The following is a 19,073-nucleotide window of genomic DNA, read 5'->3' as shown; positions in this document are numbered from 1 at the left end:
CAAGCCCAGATTCCCACCAAGATAGCTCTCCCCCCCCCCCACCTCTTTTGCAAGTCTCTTGATTTCATTCTTTGAACCTGTGATTGGAGGTTAAAGTGCACCAGGTTGGAAGGAGGAAGCTCTTAACAATAAAGGTTTGAATATTTCGCGGTGATCGGGTCGCAGCCCTCTCTTGAGCTCCCCTCTCCCCTTATCTTTTAAAATGCAAATCGTGTTTCGGGGGGTTGTGCGCGGGGTGCGCGCTGCGCCTCGACGTCTCCAGCCATTGGTGTCTGTGTCATTACTAATAGAGTCTTGTAAACACTCGTTAATCACGTAAGGCCGCCGGCCTGGGGCTCCGCACTCCAGCCTGTGGCGGGTCTTCCCCGCCTCTGCAGCCCAGTGGGGAGGAGGTGGGAGGAAAGAAGGAAGAAAGGGAGGAGGGAGGAGGCAGGCCAGAGGGAGGGACCGCCTCGGAGGCAGAAGCGCCGCGAGGAGCCAGCGGAGCACCGCGGGCCGGGGCGCAGCCAGCCGCCGCTCTCGGCGCCCCCTCGCCCCTTCCCCTTCGCGCCCCCCGGCAGCCTCCAGCGTCGGCCCCCAGGCAGCATGGTGAGGTTTGCCGTCGGGCCCTCGCCACCATGTACGTGAGCTACCTCCTGGACAAGGACGTGAGCATGTACCCCAGCTCCGTGCGCCACTCTGGCGGCCTCAACCTGGCCCCGCAGAACTTCGTCAGCCCCCCGCAGTACCCGGACTACGGCGGCTACCATGTGGCGGCCGCGGCCGCCGCGGCCGCGAACTTGGACACTGCGCAGTCCCCGGGGCCGCCGTCCTGGCCCGCGGCGTACGGGGCCCCGCTCCGAGAGGACTGGAACGGCTACGCGCCGGGGGGCGCCGCGGCCGCCGCCAACGCGGTGGCGCACGGCCTCAACGGGGGCTCCCCGGCCGCCGCCATGGGCTACAGCGGCCCGGCCGACTACCACCCGCACCATCACCCGCACCACCACCCGCACCACCCGGCCGCTGCGCCTTCCTGCGCCTCGGGGTTGCTGCAGACACTCAATCCCGGCCCTCCCGGGCCAGCCGCCACCGCCGCCGCCGAGCAGCTGTCCCCGGGAGGCCAGCGGCGGAACCTGTGCGAGTGGATGCGGAAGCCCGCGCAGCAGTCCCTCGGAAGCCAAGGTAGGCGGCGGCGGCGCCCCGCGGGAGGGGGCTGCTGGGCCGGCCGCGCGTCCCGCGCCGACCCGGGCGTCCCGAGCTGTCTAGGAGCTGGGCGCCAGGAGGGCCGGAGAGGGAGACAAAGTCAGGCCCCCCCCCCCCCCGACTGCCGCGCTTCTCTACCGCGCCTGGGCTGGCGGGCTGGGGGTGGGGGCCGGGAGGGAATAAGTGGGTCTCCCAACCCGTGTTTAGTTTAGGGCAGAGGAGAGCCTTCCTCCTTCCAACGTGCCAACACTCCCAGGACACCCCCAGGAATGTGGGCGTAGCACGGCTGCGTAGGAGTGGGAACGCGCGTCCCCCGCACTTGGTGCCTCTGGCACTCGGTGCGCAGCTTGGAGCCGCCGGGGAAAGGGAGCCTCGAACTCCACCGAGCCGGGCTTCAGAGCCTTGCTCTCCACGCCGCTGAGCCGCTCAAGAAGAGGGGTGCCCTGGGGAGCCAGGAGGGCGGCGAGGCCGCGCGTGGGACCGGGGTCAAGGAATCTCAAGAGCTAGGGCGAATAGGGAGAGCCGGCAAAGCTGCTGTTGCAGGAAAGGCAGGCCCCAGGAATTAGGCGGAAGGGAGCGCGCCCCGTCATTGAACTCCTTTGATTTGCGAAGGAGTTGGCGCAGTCCGAAGCTGGAGGGCTAGGGGCAAGAAGTCGTGGGTGTCCTCTTGTGTCTGCAGAGGGAGAAGGGGAAGAATCCTTGGTGGGGATTCAGCGTCTGCTCCAGACAGGGATCATTTCTCCCCACCTTTCCTTTCCAGGGTCTCGGGGCTGTGTGTGTGTGTGTGTGTGTGTGTGTGTGTGTACGTGTGTGCACGCGCGCCCATGTTCAAGAAGCTGGCTCAGGAGATGTCCCTGCAGACAATCCCCTTTTCGCTCCACGAAGTTTTCCTAGCCTTCTGCACTTCCGCTTTTCTTCTCTTCCCTTGTTTCTGGCCCAGCCCGGCCTGCGCGCAGGTTATGGCCACTTTGCAGAGGTTTATAGCCAATTACAGCCGTATAAATCAGAGCAGCCGTTGGGGGCTGTCTCCGGGCATCAGTACTTGAGTCACCGGGCACATGCCGGGTGGGAAATGCGGCCGCCCAGGGAGAAGGCCACAGGGCCAGCCTCGGAACCTCGCCTTGGTGCCTTCCCCAAAGGGAGACGCCGTCGCCCGAACCGAGCGCTGTCTCAGAGAAGGCTGTCTTTTACGGAGCCTGCCTGGGGCGCGCCTGGCAGCGACCGGGGGTCCTACGGGAGACCTCTGGTGTGTCCCGGGACAGTGGCCGCGGGGCCAGGGCCGGGGAGGGGGGAGAGGGAGAGGGAGGGAAGCCACAGGAGCCCAGGCCGCGGGGTCAGCAGATGAGAGGCCGCTGTGAAGTCCCGCGCCGAGGTGGCAAGGCCGCAGTCGGCGCCGGGCGCCCTTGTGATGTTAATGTCGGGAGGCCGCGGCCCGCGGGCCAGAGCCCGGCTCCTCTGCGGAGCGTCATCTGTCAGCGGGCTAGGGGGGTTGGTCCTCGGCCCGGCCCGCTTTGATATACACCTTCCCAGCCCTGCCATTGTCTCTTTTAGGGCCCGGAAAGAGGGTGGTGACTTTCGCAGTCAATAATGAATTCTCACAAGTCCCTCTCATCTCTCCCCTCCTCCAGCCCCCTCCTTGGTTCCCAGGGGGTGCGGGGCGCCTCCAAGGCCCTTGGGGACGCGGGCCGCAGAGCGCGCAGGGGTCCTGGTCACCGCGTCCCCGGCCCGTCCCGCAGACGGAAAGGGCGGCCCTGGCGCAGGAGCCGCTCCCCCAGGCGAGTGTTGCTCCCGGGATGTTCGGCTCGGAGAACTTTCTTGCGCCCCCCTGCCCAGCCCCGGGGGTGCCCCTTTGTGGCTCCAACCTGGGTGCAGTGGCAGCCGCGCCTTGCACTGTGTGCGTGAGCCAGCCCGAGTCTCCGTTTCCTCATCTGTAAAACGGGCGACTCCCGCCGGTAGCCTCGAGTGGGTTAGAGGCGGTAGCGCCTGTGAACGCGCCCGCCCCTTGCAAGGCTCCCAGGACGTGTTAGTTCCCTTCACTGGCTTCGCAGACGCAGGGTCGGGGCCGCTGCGCCCATTCAAATGCGCCTGCCGGGCCGTGTTTATGTTAATGCGCCTGGCGGGGAGGGGGATGAAAGCGGGGGCCGCCATTTGCTCAGTAGTGGTAATTCAAACAGAATGCGGTTGTTATTAAGGCATTGAAAGGGCTTTTCTTTGATAAGATCGCCTTGTCCTGCATTGTTTGGGACTGTGTTCCCCTTTCAGCGGCTCGGGGGAGCTCCCTCTGATCCGGCCCTGTATCTTCCCAGGGCGCTTTTGTTGTGGTTTGCAAAGGGTTTTACCTGAACAAAGTCGGCCTGCGGGGCATTAAACACCTCCAAGAAACTCCCAGACCCTTTAGATCTTCCTGTAGGATTGGGCACCGGGCGACTGAACCTGTTCGGCTGCAGGATGACCAGGACCTGGGGCCAACGAGGAGCCCCTGCCAAGGGATGACCCAGGACAGACCCGGGGGAGACGCCAGGTTCTCGGGCCTGCTCCAACCGCGACGGCACTGTTTGTCAAGGCCCTTCAGTAAAACAATCAATCTGAGGTTTAATATGTTGACTCAATCCAATGAGCACAGATCACTGGTCAGGATAGCTCTGGCAGAGTTTGTAGCAGAAATAAATGGGGGTGGGGGGGCTCAAAAAAGAAAAAGTGCCAAATGCGAAACCGTGTTCAGCCAGGTATAGAATGTCGCCAGCAGGGAGGGGTCTTCTGCCTGCCAGACCCCAGCTCGGAATTCCACCAGATGGGCCTCCTGTGCCTAGGAGATGATTCTGGTCTGTCACATCCTGCACCCACCCCCACCCCCCTTTCTACTGTTAATAAAAGTAGAAAGCAACAGACAGAAAGTAACACCACCACCCCCACGCAGTGACACCAACGCATCCCCACGGCCCCAGCTGCTTTTAGGGTGGGCTTCCATCTTCAATAGGCCAGAAAATGTGAACATTCCCAGGACTCTGGAGACTCTGTCCTGCCCCCTTTCCCTTTGGGCCCAGCCTGCTCCAGTGCTCTGTTTGGTTTACCAAACGGGGGGGGGGGGGGGCTGGGTTCTGCTATCTTGCGTGTAGGAGGTTGGAGTTTTTCTTCGTTTTTAAAAACCACTTAACCCCAAGGTGAGTTTAGTTGTCTCAGATAGCCTCGCACCCTCCCCTCAGGACCCTCTGGGGGGTCTTGTCAGACCCGGCAGGAATCAGCCAAACCCTGGCCCCCCGGGGCGAAGAAGGAAGAGAAATAGCCCTTGGGTTAGGGAGGTTTGTCATTACCCATGACTGATGGGCCGCCTTGCGGTTCCCCGGCCTAACTTCTCCTTCCTCCACAGTGAAAACCAGGACGAAAGACAAATACCGAGTGGTGTATACGGACCACCAGAGGCTGGAGCTGGAGAAGGAGTTTCACTACAGTCGTTACATCACCATCCGGAGGAAAGCCGAGCTGGCCGCCACGCTGGGGCTCTCCGAGAGGCAGGTGCGAACCGCCGTGTTCCCTCCAGGGCTGGTAGGGTTCCCCGGGGCAGAGTTGGAAGCTGGGCCCCCGGAAGCCACCTAGTTCTGTGGGCAGATTAAAGCACAGGTTAGAGGGGCGCCTGGCTGGCTCGGTCTGTACAGCACGTGACTTTTGATCTCCGGGTTGTGAGTTCAAGCCCCGTGTTGGGCGTAGAGCTTACTTAAATAAACAAATGAATAAATAAATCAGGAGGATGGAGAGCATTTCCTCCTGAATGAGTTTAGAAAAAGTTCCTTCCACCGCTAGTTGTCTTTTTCAGGTGTTGAAAAATTTCCCCGTTTTCCGGCATCCGGGAGGTGCAAAAAAGAAAAAAAAAAAATACCCCAAAGAACAGAGCAGTACTTTAATCCAGATTTCTATTTGGGTGAAAAAAAGACTTACATTAAAGACCTATTAGCTTTGTGCCCAGCCCAGCGTCTGGGGAAAAAAATGAATACAAGACCCCAATCCCTACCCGTAAAAACTAGAACGAGGCTTGACTCATGAACACTGTATATGGTCTAGAAAAATAAATAAATAAACAAAACAGGCCACATCCACAGCCGGGAAGCCCCACAGTAAATCTCATTCTCAGTTTGAAGGTGAGGCCTATTACATTTCAGTTTAGCTTTAAGAGGCCAAAGGTTGTCATTTTGAAGCACATCCATGCTGGCCTCCTCCTGCTTGTTGTAGAAAGGGCTTTGCAAAGTTTCTTTCCCTTGGCTCTGAGACTCTGAACTTTTCCAGTAAAGTTGTAGATAAAGGTTGCTTTAGAAGGAAACCTGGTGAACGAGGGGGGGGGAGGGGAGGGGCTCTTCTCTCCCAAGACCCTACTGGGCTTGGGAAGGGCTCCAGGGCTGGGGCTGTCACGGGGCTATCGAATGAACGTCTGGGAGAAGGTTTGGGGGTCCTTTAGAGAGGGCACTTCTTTAACTGGAGGGGTAGATGCTGGTGCTGAAGGCCATTCGTTTTCCCCTTGCATCGTCTTCTTCACCCCCCTGTTTTCCCCTCCATTTTCCACGTCCAGGTTAAAATTTGGTTTCAGAACCGCAGAGCGAAGGAAAGGAAAATCAACAAGAAGAAGTTGCAGCAGCAGCAGCAGCAGCAGCAGCCGCAGCCCCCACCGCCGGCACCACAGCCCCCCCAGCCGCCGCCAGGCCCTCTGAGAAGCGTCCCGGAGCCCCTGAGTCCTGTGTCTTCCCTGCAAGGCTCGGTGCCCGGCTCTGTCCCTGGGGTTCTGGGGCCAGCCGCGGGGGTGTTAAACCCCACTGTCACCCAATGACCTACGGGCGCCTGCACCGGCCGAGCACAAGGGCCGAGCCACGAGGAGCATAGACTCTGCTAGAATCCTCAGGAGAGACCCCTCCCCTCCCCTCCACAAATGTACACCAACTGACCTAGCTCTCAGAGGAAGAATGGGGGCCAGGAGTAAGGACAAGGGGGGGTTGGGTTGGAGGCCTCAAGGAAGACATTCTCCCAGATTTTGACTTTTTCTGGTCTGACTTTCTGCCAGCAAGAAGATGGGATATGATCACTGAGGCTTCATCTCGTCCCGCAAGGGAAGCATGGCCTGGACTGGCTAAACAGACCGGGCTTCCAGCCCCCACCTCCCCAGCTCTTGGCTTCCCAAATCTGCAGGAGGCACCTCTGGTTGAGGGGAGAGAAGACTCAGGGGAACACCAATGCTCGGAGCCAAGATGGCTGCCGCCTACTCACTGCCATCAGAGGGCCCGCTGGGCCCTCCTGCTCAAGGGCGGGCAAGATTCTGACTGCAGAAGTCACAGGCGGCTAAGATAGGAACCTGGACCTACCAAAGACTGCAGAACCCCCAGGTCTTGTCTTTCTGCTCTTCCCTTCCCAGACCAGGAAAGGCTTGACTGATGTGTGCGCCCAGTGGATGGTGTGAGAGGCGTGGTTATTGGACTCCAGGCCTGACAAGAGGGCCCAGGACAGGGCCTTGTTTAGAAAGCCTGTCACCAGAGCTTCTCTGGGCTAAATGTATGTCAGTGCTATAAATGCCAGAGCCAAGCTGGACTTCCTGTCATTTTCACAATCTTGGGGCTGATGAAGAAGGGGAGTTTTTGTTGTCGTTGCTGCTGTTTGGGTTGTTGGTCTGGGTAACATCCAAGCCAGCATTTCAAAAGCCTTCTGGATCCACGGGGAGAGAAGTGGTATGGTGAAGGGAAGTGGGGGGTATTTGAACACAGTTGAATTTTTTCTAAAAAGAAAAAAAGAGAGAGAGATAAATGAGCTTTCCAGATTTCAGATTCTGTATTTATCGTCTTCAGATTTTGTCTGGAATTATTATTTTTTTTTTTTTAAGAAACGAAATATCTTGTCTACTTGCAACCTCGTGTTGGAAAACTCGGACAGGGAGTGGAGAAGGTTATCTGAACAACCTCATTTTACCCCAGAGCATCAGAAGCCTGAGGGAGCAGGTTTTGAGACCTTCCCTGCCCCCAAGCCTGAGCCCAGCCTTGGATTGTGGAATGTGTGGTTCTCCTGGGGGTGCCTTTGGGCAAAATGCACATCTGAATGGTCAGCTGCTTCCCAGCGGCCAGGAATTATGGGGGGTGGGGGTAAGCGTCCCTTCATACCATCTCCTCAAATCTGCACTGACGCAGTTACCAACACTCCCTGCATCAGTGATTCCCTTCACCCCAGGGATGCCCCACAATCCAGCTAAACATAAGCATTAAGTAAAAAGGCTTTATTTTCTGCTCTCCCAGGGCAACGTTTCCATGAATATAGTCTTCTGTGAATCACTGGGCATTTCTGTGAGCCCTGTCTCCACCCCTTGTCCTTTCTCGCGAAATCCTCCCCCCTCCCCCCCACCTACTCCACAAAGAATTCAAGAACCAGTATAAGGAGAGCCTTTCAGTAGTGGTTGCTTGTTATCTGGCCGACCCGCTGGGGACCGGGCTGCTGTCCCTGAGGTTTTTGGGTCCTGGAAGCCACCGAGCAGGGCCTGGGGAGAAGGGCCTCGCTCTCGATTTCGGTCTTCCCACAGGCACCTTCGGGTCCTCATCGCGGCCCTCCGCCGAGGGAGGAGGTGCCCCGAGGGCTGCGGAGGAAGAGCTGAGCGGCGAGACCTAAATACCGCCTGCAGCATCTCCCGGGTTCCGCGGCCCTTCTGGGTGGCATTCCGCTCGCTCGGGGATTGAGAAAGGGGCGCTGGCGGCCCGGCCCGCGGGCGCCCGGCTCGGAGCCGCAGGGAGAGAGCCCGGCCCGCCTCTCGGGCTGCGGGGTCCTTTGAGACGGGGGGGGGGGGGGGGTCGGGGGGGTTAGGCGATCGCCGCGAGGTTAGCCCCCTCCCCCGGCGCCTCCTGCGGAGTGGGGCCGCGGGGAGGGGGGCGCGGACCCGCACCCGGCCGCGCCCACCCGCCCCCCGCCGCCGCCGCCGCCGCCGCGGTTGCTATGCGTTGCTGTGAAACGCCTGTCAATAAACCCTGTTTGGACAGTGCCGCGAGAGCACAAGGGTTGTTTGCTTAGTGGTTAGAGGTTCAAAAGTCGGCATTGTCCCGCGGCAAGCGATTACAAGTTCTTCCCCTCGCCGGGTCCGGCCCCCCAGCACTGACGCCCGCCGCGGGCCCGCGCGCCAGGCATCCGGGGCGAAGAGGGGAGCTCGGCTGCTCTCTGAAATGCAGGCCCGGGGCTGCGAGCCGCCCGCCAGGCTCCCAGGTCGGGGAGGGGGCGGGCCAGGAGGCCCCCGCCCTCCACCCGGTGCCGACGAGGCCACCGCGCCTGCGACGCCAAGACTCACCCCTCGAGCAAACCCGGGGAGGGGGGGGAGGAACACGGGGACGTGGCGCGAGCGGGCAGTGCCGCCGAGAAGGCGTGGGGGGGGGGGCGGCGGTTGGCGCTGGGACGCCCGGGTGTGTTTTTGATAGGGCGGCCTCGCAGCTGCCAGGGCCTCCGGCTCTGGGACCGGGATGACTCCACTTCCCTCCGGATTCCTCGGCCCTCCCGGAGCTCAGGCCGCCAGGGGGCGCGCGCGCTCTGGGAAGAGCGGGGATCCGCGCCCGCGCTCCTCCCCCGCGTCCCGAGCGGACCCGGAAGGGGACTCGTTCGGAGCCCGCTGGACGGTCGCAAGCTCCAGCGCCTGTCCCACCGCGGCTGCTCCCCATCTGGGGCGCTGCGAGGCTTCTCCACCGTGGCCGCGAGCCTGTTGCAACTCAGGGGGGCGCAGAAGATTCTTCAACCGGTTGAGCTGTTCAAGAAAACAGAAAATTTGGGTGAAGGGAGCTACTCGCCTTTCTAAAAGGTCTTCTTGCACAAGATTTTAAAAAAAATAAAAACATTACAGTAATACGGATATGATACTAATATATAGAAAGACTGAGAACTTAGGATACATATGGGGGGGGGGATGTACCCGTATTGTGGAACTCCTGTCCAAACAAGACGTACAAGGGAGGCCAGGCTGGCTCAGGCGACTCTTGATCTCAGGGTCGTGAGTTCAAGCCCCATGTTAGGAGTGGAACTTACTTATAATTTAAAGGAAAAAAAAGTTAAAAAAAAAAAAAAGCATATATGGAGAGAAGACGGCTTGAGTCCTTTTTTTCCCTTCTGTGAACAATTCATGGCTTTATCATATTCATCCCATAAAGCTAACAAGATGGGCCCTTAATGAAAGTAATGAAAATTTCAATCAGTTTCACTTCTTTCTGATATTATTATCTATAAGAGTCCTACAATAGTCAAGAAAACTAATCTTAAATGGAAATCTATATATATAAAGAGCAGTATTCTTGCTGTGGTTATCCACAGCCACTCAGGGGAAAAAAAATAGGAGAAGGCAGCAAGTAGAAATAAAGAACTTCAACTACACCGAGCGCCTGGCTGGCTCAGTTGGTAGAGCGTGTGACTCTTGATCTCCCGGTGGTGAGTTCAAGCCTCACATTGGACCATTGGGCCTAGAGTTTACTTAGGAAAAAAAAAAAATCTTAAGATCTAAGGGGCATTGTTTGCACCTTGTTTTAGAAAGGGGCTGCTATTTACTAGTTTAATGACCTCGGGGAGATCTCCACCACTAATGGGGGAATCAAATAAGGTAAAAGTAAGGGAATGCAATTTACAGCACACACGTAGGATTAATCCCCAATAATGACAAGAACTACGGCTGCATCATGAACCATCTCTTGTAAACGGCGGAAGAATCCTTACAGAGAACCTGTGAACAGGGATGATTCCTGAAATCACGCATGAAGTTTTTCGAATTCATTGTCTCACTCACTTTGTCAAGTAGCCCCCAGTCCGTTGTCTCTTGGTTTCCACTGCCTAGGCACCTGCATACAATCTCAAGTGGCAAAGCCCTAACATTCCAGACACGAAGACATCTCACTGCCGGGCATAGTTAACTTTTCATCTACCAGGAAAAACATCCCCAAACCCTTCTTGTTGTAATGAGGAGACTCAGATTAGTTGAGGAGGTAGTTAGGGACATCGATCAGGACGTTTTCAACCCCAAAGGGGCAGAGAGGCAGGTATTCTAATTAGATGGCATTGAAAGTTTCTCTAGTTTGAAGTAACTTCCCTTCCAATATCTCAATGTCCATTCTGTACTCTTCTGGGAGACACCCCAAAAAGTTGCTGTGGATTTAATTCTTTAAGGCTGATTTCATCCCTTGAAGTAATTTCAAGCATTTGACTCCAGTGCGCACATTTTCCCCTTACACTGAAACCACAGCAATAGGTTTCGTGTTACGTCAGTTTTGTGGAAGATACGGGACACATTCATACCTAAATAATGTAGATTAACTTGTTCACATTTTAAATTAGCAATTGTTTTCTTGAATAACATTGAGACCACACAAACGTCTAACCTCTATCATTCTTTTTTTATATGCGGAAATTTATTTTTTAAGATGCTTTGTTGGCAAATTGGCTAACATACAGTGCATACGGGGGTAGGTTTTCTCGAAGAGTACGAAACATGATGTAAACAACACAAAACCCGTCACACTCCAAACCAAGAAAGGAGAATCTCCCAGTTCCGGAGATTATACCAGCATTTACCATGACATTGTTCTCCGAAGAATCGGTTTCCCCTGTAGGATCCTGGCGATTCTGTGCTACAGGTCTGTCTAATCCACGGCCCTGTGTTCAGGGAATGAAGAATTCCCTGATATTAAATGATAACCAGTCTCTCCACACGTACATATTTACATAAAGAAATAATATTCAGGTCATGTGTTGGGTTGTTGTGCCCAATGTTGTTTTGGTAAAGTAGGAGCCCAGGCATTTCGTGCATTTTAATATTTGTGTTTTGATTTCTAGGACAGGGATTCTTTCCTAACTGTTTATGTGTTATCAGAACTTTCAGGATTGACAGTTTGCTATTATAACGCATTGTAGCTGTAGTATGACAATGACAGGTTTTATGCAAGTGATAGTTGAGAAATTTCTCTCCAACCTCAGGAAGGCAAACAATGAAAACCAATGCAGGAGCTAGTCGCTAGTACAAACATACAGTGGCCTGTTGGGTGGCACTTAAAGAATTTTCATTTATTGGCGATCAGTGGAATAAGTGACAAAGATTAAGCACCTAAACCACACATTAGTTGTTAAAAATGACCCGGGCAGCCTCTGTCTTTTATTCCTGGAAGACACTTCGGGCATTGTTCTTTCGCTCTGTGTATCTAACGTATCAGAAACAAAAACCACACCAAAAACGCCACAGGATTACATTCTATTTTCAATTCCCCCACTCCTGCCTTCTAGGTAGAATGATGTGAGTTGCTAGAAACAAATAGAAGACAGACACAAGTAAGCAAGACTTAGAGACCATTGGCCAATAAACCGTAATATACAAGCGTGTGGGAAGAATCAAAAGAAAGGTTGTGTGCATGTCTGGAATCCACATCCGTAAAATAAAAACATGTTTTCCCCCTGAAACCACTTTATTTATTTATTTGCTCCTATTTTGGGGTTTTCCTCAAACCACTTTAATGAAAAAAATTCAAATTTCAGAAATCCAAATTCCTTTGATTCTTTTCATTTGTTCCTGTTACAGTTCTCATCGTTTCTGCAAATCTGACATAGCCACCTTAGTACTTGAACATCTGCTAGCGACGCATTGTTACACACATTAGATTCAGAATGACATTCTTTAAAAAAAAAAAAAGTTTATTTATTTTTGAGAGAGAGAGAGAGAAAGGAGAGAGAGAAAGAGAGAATCCCAACCAGGCTCCTCCCTGTCAGTGCCGAGCCGGAAGCGGGGCTCGAACCCACCAACCGGACGATCAGGAGCTGAGCCGAAACAGTCAGATGTTTCACTGGACTGAGCCACCCAGGAGGCCCCAGAATAACATTCTTGATTATTATTTTTTTGAGAGAAGGGGATGCAGGTGAGCAAGGGGCAGAGAGAGAAAGAGAGAGGGAGAGAGAAGAGGGCCTTACCCCAGGCTGGACATAACCTGAGAAGTCAAGTCAGAAGTCAGATGCTTAACCGACTTGAGCCACCCAAGCGCCCCGAAACGTCACTCTCGGTCATGATCTTAGGCCCACAGAAAGCCAACCAGCAACATTTGTTTCTCCTTTCTAGGGCTAGAGTCACGCAACTCACACTTAGTTCTCATTGCGACTCTTGGGTGGACCCTTGGGCAGAACCGAGAACTAAAAGGCCAAATGACCAAGTGAATGAAATGACCAAACGATCGTGCCGTCTTGAAGCCGTGACGTGAGTTAGGTTTCTAGATGCGCTTGGTATTCCCGAGTAAAGCTGGGCGCCGCTTTTGCAAACCTAAAGCCAGGCACAACCGACGAGAAGCAAGCTGTTCCCTTAGCGGGAACGCCCACCTCTACCCCAGAGAAACCGTCTGGATTTGAGTCTTTGTTTTAGACAGAAAAATGGAAGAAAACTTCGCTCAGGCCCAGAGAAAGAGTTATCCAAAAGAGGCTAAGGGGAAGCATTCCGCCTGGCGTCAAGGCGTCTGCGCGCGGCCCCAGCCACCAGGGAAGATAGACCCTCAGGTGGCAGCGGCCTCACCCCTTCCCCTGCAGCCTGGATGCAAGCGTCAGCGTCCAATCCAGCCTCCCCGGGGGGGGGGGGGGGGTTCGTGCTGCCGAACCGTCCCCAAGGCCCTGAGAAGCCGCAGCCCAAGCGACACGTGCCTCCTCCAGTTCTCAGCGCTCCTCGGGGCGCAGGTGGCGCGTCTCTCCAGCCGCCGGGCGCCGGTGGCCGCCTCTTCACCCGCAGGGCTGGAAGGCTGCGCGGGGGTCGCCAGGGGTCAGACCGGCCGGCCGCTCGCCCTCGCTGGGTCTGCGCGGTGGCCCAGGGGGTCCCCAGCTTCCTCCGCCACGCCACCTCCCCCCGCGTGGGAGCGCAGCTGGGGGGCCAGCCAGGTGCCAGCTCGGCGGGAAGCCCAGGGGACACCCCCGCGCCACCCTGGAAGTCGCGCTTTCGAGACTGCAGGCGCTCTCTTTTCCTTCTTTTAATTTTTTAAAATTTTAACGTCTATTTTTGAGAAGCAGCGACAGCGCGAGCAGGAGGGGAAGAGCAGAAAGAGGGCGACACGGAATCCGGAGCAGGCTCCGGGCTCTGAGTTGTCAGCACAGAACCGCACGCGGGGCTTGAACTTGCAAACGGGAGATCAGGACCTGAGCCGAAGGCGGAAGCTCAACCGACTGAGCCACCCAGGGGCCCTGACTTTCTTTTCCTTCTTTGGGACCGTTTGGCTTCAGCCGTTGCTTGTGCTTATTAGTTGAACGTACCGCGCTTTTTCAGGGGGCGTAGCGCTTTGGCGGGGGCGGTACCGGGAACGGGGACCGCCGGCGCTGCCGGGACCCCAGCCAGCCGGGAGCTCGAGAGTCGCTTCCCAGGGCTCAGTCGAGCAGCCCGGGGGACGGGGATGGGGGGGCGGCTGCGGCGGCAGCCAGGCCGGAGGGACGATATTTTGAACCAGAGGACGGGAGCATTGGCGTGCTCAGCGCCAGTCCGAGCGTCCCCGCCCCGCGGCCCAGCCCGCGTCCCGCTAGCGTCGCGGCCGAGCTGGCGCGAGTCCCCGGCAGGCGGCGCTGTTGCCCCGGCTGAGCGGGCGGAACGCGGGCGAGCGCCGAGCCGAAGGGGGCGGGGAGCGGGAGGGCCGAGCTGCGGCAGGAGCGACCCTCCGCGCCAGCATCCGTGTTTCCCCCGGACCTCCCGGCAGGGGGCATCGCGTCCGGGGTCTGTGGCAGCGGGTGCGGCCTCGAGCCTCGGGTGCGAACGAACCTGCCCCTTCCCGCCTTCCCCCCGCTGCGCTCCCGCGCTCCCGCCCCCGGCCACCAAAGCTGCGACCTGGGGAGAGGCCACCTCCCTAGAGCCGGCTTGGGGCCCCTGGGTGCCCGCCGCCCTCGCGGCTCCTCCCGGCAGGGAACAGCCTCCTTGGTTTGCCCCTCACCAGACTCCGGAGAATTTTCCAGCTTAAATGATTAGTGGCGGTTTGAGGGCTGATCCCCACCCTGGGCCCACTTTGGGAAGTGTGGGGGAGGGGTGGAGGCGGGATCATTCTTAATCTCGTCTCACAGCTAAATAATTTACTAGAGGTTTTCTCTCCCTGCCAATTCCCTTCCCTGCACTTGACTTCCTGCTTTGTGAAGCCCCGGGGAGAGAAAGGCCAAGTCTTAATAAAAGTTAATATTAATAGCGGTGGAGGCGCCCTGCCCGTGGTTTTCCGACACCTGATCATCCCCTCCCCTCCCAAGCCGAGCCCCCTTCCTCTGGTGTTTCTTTGAAAATGGGAGATGGGACTTGCGCTTTGGAGTACGTTTGGCGAGTCAGGACACTGGAAGAAGGACGCTTGGGCCACGTTCTTTGCAAACCACATCCTCCTGCGGCTCAAGTGGCAAAGGTCGAGCGTGCACACAGTAGCCGCCCCACAGAAGCAGCGCCCGCCCCGCCGCGGCTCTGGCTCTGGCTCACAGAGTTTAGAGATAAGCGGGGCAGGAGAGTCAGCAGGTTTGACAGGAGAGATACCCGCAGGAAGGGAACGGGCAGAGCAAACTCAGTGGAGGTGGGAGTGGGAGGGTGGGGACAGCAAAATTGACTGGCGAGGGAGAAGTGTTCAGCACGCAGTTAAAAAAAAAAATACAAAAGCAGCGAGGCAACGAACCCATCTTGTAAAAAGAATACCTAGTGTCAAGGTCACCTTTTCCTAACGTGTGGTCAAAGGATTCAAACATGCGGTCTTTCCTATAGAGAAGTCTGGTTTGGTGTAAACTTTTATTAATGCAAGCGGAGGGCTTGCACAAACAATTCCTTTCAGCAAAGTTAAACCGTGCAGAAGCGTGGGAAAAACAAAAGTTAATTTCTCCTCTATTCTTTCAATCCCATCCGTCTGAGATAGCCCGGGCGGTGTCATTCCAAGAGCTTTTTGTGTTTAGGCAAACATTTGTTACATACTATCTTGTACTTCCTTTTTCCTTCCTGTAAACAAAAACAAAGTCAAGTCATATTTGTGGGTTGTTTTTATCACTTAATAATGTATCATGGGGATTCCCCAGCTCATTACATGGAAATCCGACAGACTCTTTTTAGTGATCACCACATTTTGTAAATTTAGATAGGTCAGAATCCTATTCGTTTAGTCAACAATTTCCTGAATGTTTATTATGTGCTGAGAAAACAGCACTAAGATCACAGACACACACCCCAAACTAATGTAACATTGTGTGTTGACTAGACTCAAAAAAAATAATAATAATAAGTTAAAAAAAGGCCTCTCTTCCTTAGCCAAATTATGGAAAGAGCCTAAATGTCCATCAACTGACGAATGGATAAAGAAGATGTGGTTTAGTACACAATGGAATACTACTTGGCCATGAGAAAGAATGAAATCTGGCCATTTGCAGCAACGTGGATGGAACCGGAGGGTATTATGCTAAGTGAAATAAGGCAGAGAAAAACAGATACCATATGTTTTCACTCATATGTGGATCTTGAGAAACTTAACAGCAGACCACGGGGGAGGGGAAGGGGGAAAAATAGTTACAGAGAGGGAGGGAGGCAAACCGTAAGAGACTCTTAAATACAGAGAATTTAGGGGCTCCTGGGTGGCTCAGTCAGTTAAGCCTCCACCTTCAGCTCAGGTCACGATCTCACAGTCTGTGAGTTTGAGCCCCGCGTCCGCCTCTGGGCTGATGGCTCAGAGCCTGGAGCCTGCCTCCGACCCTCTCTCTCTGTCCCTCCCCCATTCATGCTCTGTCTCTCTGTGTCTCAAAAATAAATAAACGTTAAAAAAAGAGTTTAAATACAGAGAACTGAGGGTGGGGGGAAAGCAGGTGATGAGCATCGCATGTAGTATGGAAGCCAATCTGACAATAAATTATATTTTTTAAAAAAACCTCTCTTCTTGGGCAGCTTACGTTCTAGTGGGGAGAGACTGCAAATAACCATATTTATTTAACGACTTCACTACTGACAATATCCAAGTTGCTGTGAAAAGGTAAACATTTTGTAACATATATCCTTTTAGAGCGCACCTGGCTGTCTCAGTCAATAGACCAAACGACTCTTGATCTTGGGGTTGTGAGTTCAAGCCCCATGTTGGGTGTAGACATTATTTAAAATAAAATCTTAAAAAAACAAAAACCAACCCCCCCCAACATACCTTCATATTTTTAGACCTTTTAGACCTTCATATTTTTAAAGGACAGATTACTTAAACCGGAAATGCTAAATCAAAGAAAATGCCCATTTTTTACTTTACTAAACATAGGCATTGTTTTCCAAAAAGGTTTGTGACTGCATTAGAGATTATCCTTTAACTTTTTATTAATCTGATGGACAGAAAATGCTAATTTAACCTTAGTTCCATGATTATTAAGCAGGTTGAGCATATTTGCATGTGTTTATTGGGTATTTGCATTTTCCGTGATTTGCCTGAGTCCATTATTTTATACTAAACAGAAAGAAAAGTGCAGAGCATCCACATCCCAGGCCCTGTGCTTGAATCTTTAACTTAAATTATTTGATTTAATCTTTGCAACAACCAGCATGTAGTCCTATAAAATGGATTCTGATCCAGGCCTGGCATCAAACATCACGTTATTTCAACCAGTGTCGAGTCTGATCCCTGAATATAGCAGACTTTCTAAGTATAAAGGCAAAGTAAGAAAGTATAAAGGAAATAATGGATACCTACCAAAAATATCATTTCAAAAACTTACTTAGTAAAATTTGTTTAATGTTTATTTATTTTTGAGAGAGAGAGAGAGAGACAGAGTGTAAGCAGGGGAGGGGCAGAGAGAGAGAGGGAGACACAGAATCGGAAGGAGGCTCCAGGCTCTGAGCTGTCGGCACAGAGCCCGACGCGGGGCTCGAACTCGCGAACTGTGAGGTCATGAGCTGAAGTCGGCCGCTCTACTGACTGATCCACCCAGGCAGCCCCAGCATTTCAAAAGTTTAAAGGCAAACAAAAAAAATGACAAAATAGTATTTGCTACAAAAACGACAGCATTGTGATTTCTTCAGATAAACCCAACATACAATGGTGGGACAGGTAAAGGACAGCTGCCACTGATACTCCTGTTCTAAAGCAGAGAAAGCGGAAACACACAGCAGTCACTGGTTTATATTAATTCTGAAATCCATCCAAGCGTCTGTTGCCTGTTTATTGATTGGGACGCCATCTTGCTCCCTGGGAGTGGCCATCTGGGACTTTTTCCTCTGCCCGGTTGGCCTTTGTTCCTGTTCTCTGAGTCATCCTTCCTTTTTCCATGAAACGTGGTCAATGTTTGCAATGTTTGCAGCCTGCTTCACGCCTAGAAGTTTGGGCACCCAAAGATCTCAGTTCATTTTGTACAATCTTTGTTCCTTTCAACTGAAAGTGATATAATTACTTTAACATCCTTGTGGATTTCTTATGTTTCAATTTATAAAACTATTCCCTTAAGTTAAATTACCCACAAATCTCTTAGATAAGTCCTTCTCTACCTTAAGTCTCCACGAAGCCGTTGTGCAAAAGTGCCTTTAAGAGTTTTAGAAGCCCAGGGCACCTGGCTGGCTCTGCTGGTAGAGGATGTGACTCTTGATCTTGGAGCTGTGAGTTCGAGTCCTCTACGTAGGGTGTAGAGATTACTTAAAAATAAAAACTTTAGGGGCGCCTGGCTGGCTCAGTCGGTTGAGTGCCTGGCTCTTGATTTTGGGCTCAGGTCATGATCCCAGGGTTGTAGCAACTGTGCCCCGTGTCAGGCTCCATTCTGAGAGTGGAACCTGCTGAAGATTCTCTTTTTGCCTCTGCCCATCTCCCTGACTCTTTCTCTCTAAAATTAAAAACAAAACAAAACAAAACAAAACAAAAACACTTAAAGGATTTTTAGAAACTCTATTGTTTAACAGAGATTATTTGTAAGGCTTTCCCTAAAATCCTGAGAAGTCTGATGAGCTCCAGAGTATACCATCTTAAAATATGCCACTTTGGGGCCACCTGGGTGGCTCAGTCAGTTAAGCATCCGACTTTGGCTCAGGTCATGATCCCGTGGTTGACCCCTGCCTCCGCTGGAGTCTGCTTCCAATTCTCTGTCTTCCTCGCTCTCTTCCCCTCTCCCACTCATGGTCTGTCTCTCTCTCTCTCTCTCTGTCTCTCTCTCAAAAATAAATAAACGTAAAAAAAAAAAAAAGGATCAATTCATAGCCAATTGTGTTTCATTTATATCTCCTCCATATTCTGAAGAAAATGCAAAGCATCATATGAATTCATCTCTAAATGTTTTAGAGAGTACCTTTAAAAGATATGGACACATTTACCATTGTTGTATATATTTTTTATATTTTTTTTCATTATTATATCTTAAAAAAATAACACTTCTGCACAACAAAGTCAACTTTATGGGAGAAAATATTTGCAAATTGTATTTCTGATAAGGGGTTAATATCCAAGATATATAAAGAACTCATACAACTCAATGGCAAAAAATCAATCTGATTAAAACATGAGCAGAGAGGACCTGATTAGACATTTCTTCAAAGAAGACATACACATGAAAAGATGGCTGAACATTAATCATCAGGGACATGCAAATTGAAACCACAATGAAATATCCCTTCACATCTGTTAAAATGGCTAGTATTAAAAGACAAGAAATAACAATTGTTGTTGAGGATGTGGAGAAAAGAAACCTTTGGGCACTGTTGTTGAGAACGTAAATTGGTAGAGCCATGGTGGAAAACGGTATGGAAGTTCCTCAAAAAATTAAAAATAGAACTACCATTACCATATGATCCAAGAATTCCCCTTCTGGGTATTTACCCAAAGAAAATGAAAACACCAACTCGAAAAGATATATGCACCCTATGCTCACTGCAGCATTGTTTACAATAGTTAAAACATGGAAACAACTAAATGCCCATTGATGGATGAATGGATAAAGAAAAGGTCTCA

General features: G+C 52.9%; 1 protein-coding gene across 2 annotated transcripts; it reads left to right on the top strand.

Moving 5' to 3' along the window:
• The first annotated feature begins 301 nt into the window (after positions 1 to 301).
• CDX2 (caudal type homeobox 2) lies at positions 302 to 6,978 on the top strand. 2 transcript variants are annotated; one of them, XM_027065315.2, is made up of 3 exons: positions 302 to 1,161; positions 4,550 to 4,691; positions 5,741 to 5,879. In XM_027065315.2, exons 1-3 carry the CDS (start codon positions 618 to 620, stop codon positions 5,877 to 5,879), a joined length of 825 nt encoding a protein of 274 aa, XP_026921116.1. In that variant the 5' UTR covers positions 302 to 617. The 2 variants fall into 2 exon arrangements, with proteins under 2 accessions (XP_026921116.1, XP_026921115.1); XM_027065314.2 differs by having other exon boundaries at positions 327 to 1,161; positions 4,550 to 4,695; positions 5,741 to 6,978.
• Positions 6,979 to 19,073: the final 12,095 nt, after the last annotated feature.

This window comes from Acinonyx jubatus, chromosome A1 (genome assembly GCF_027475565.1).
Source record: "Acinonyx jubatus isolate Ajub_Pintada_27869175 chromosome A1, VMU_Ajub_asm_v1.0, whole genome shotgun sequence".
Taxonomy (NCBI): Eukaryota; Metazoa; Chordata; class Mammalia; order Carnivora; family Felidae; genus Acinonyx; species Acinonyx jubatus.
This window is presented reverse-complemented; position numbering and strand designations above follow the sequence as displayed.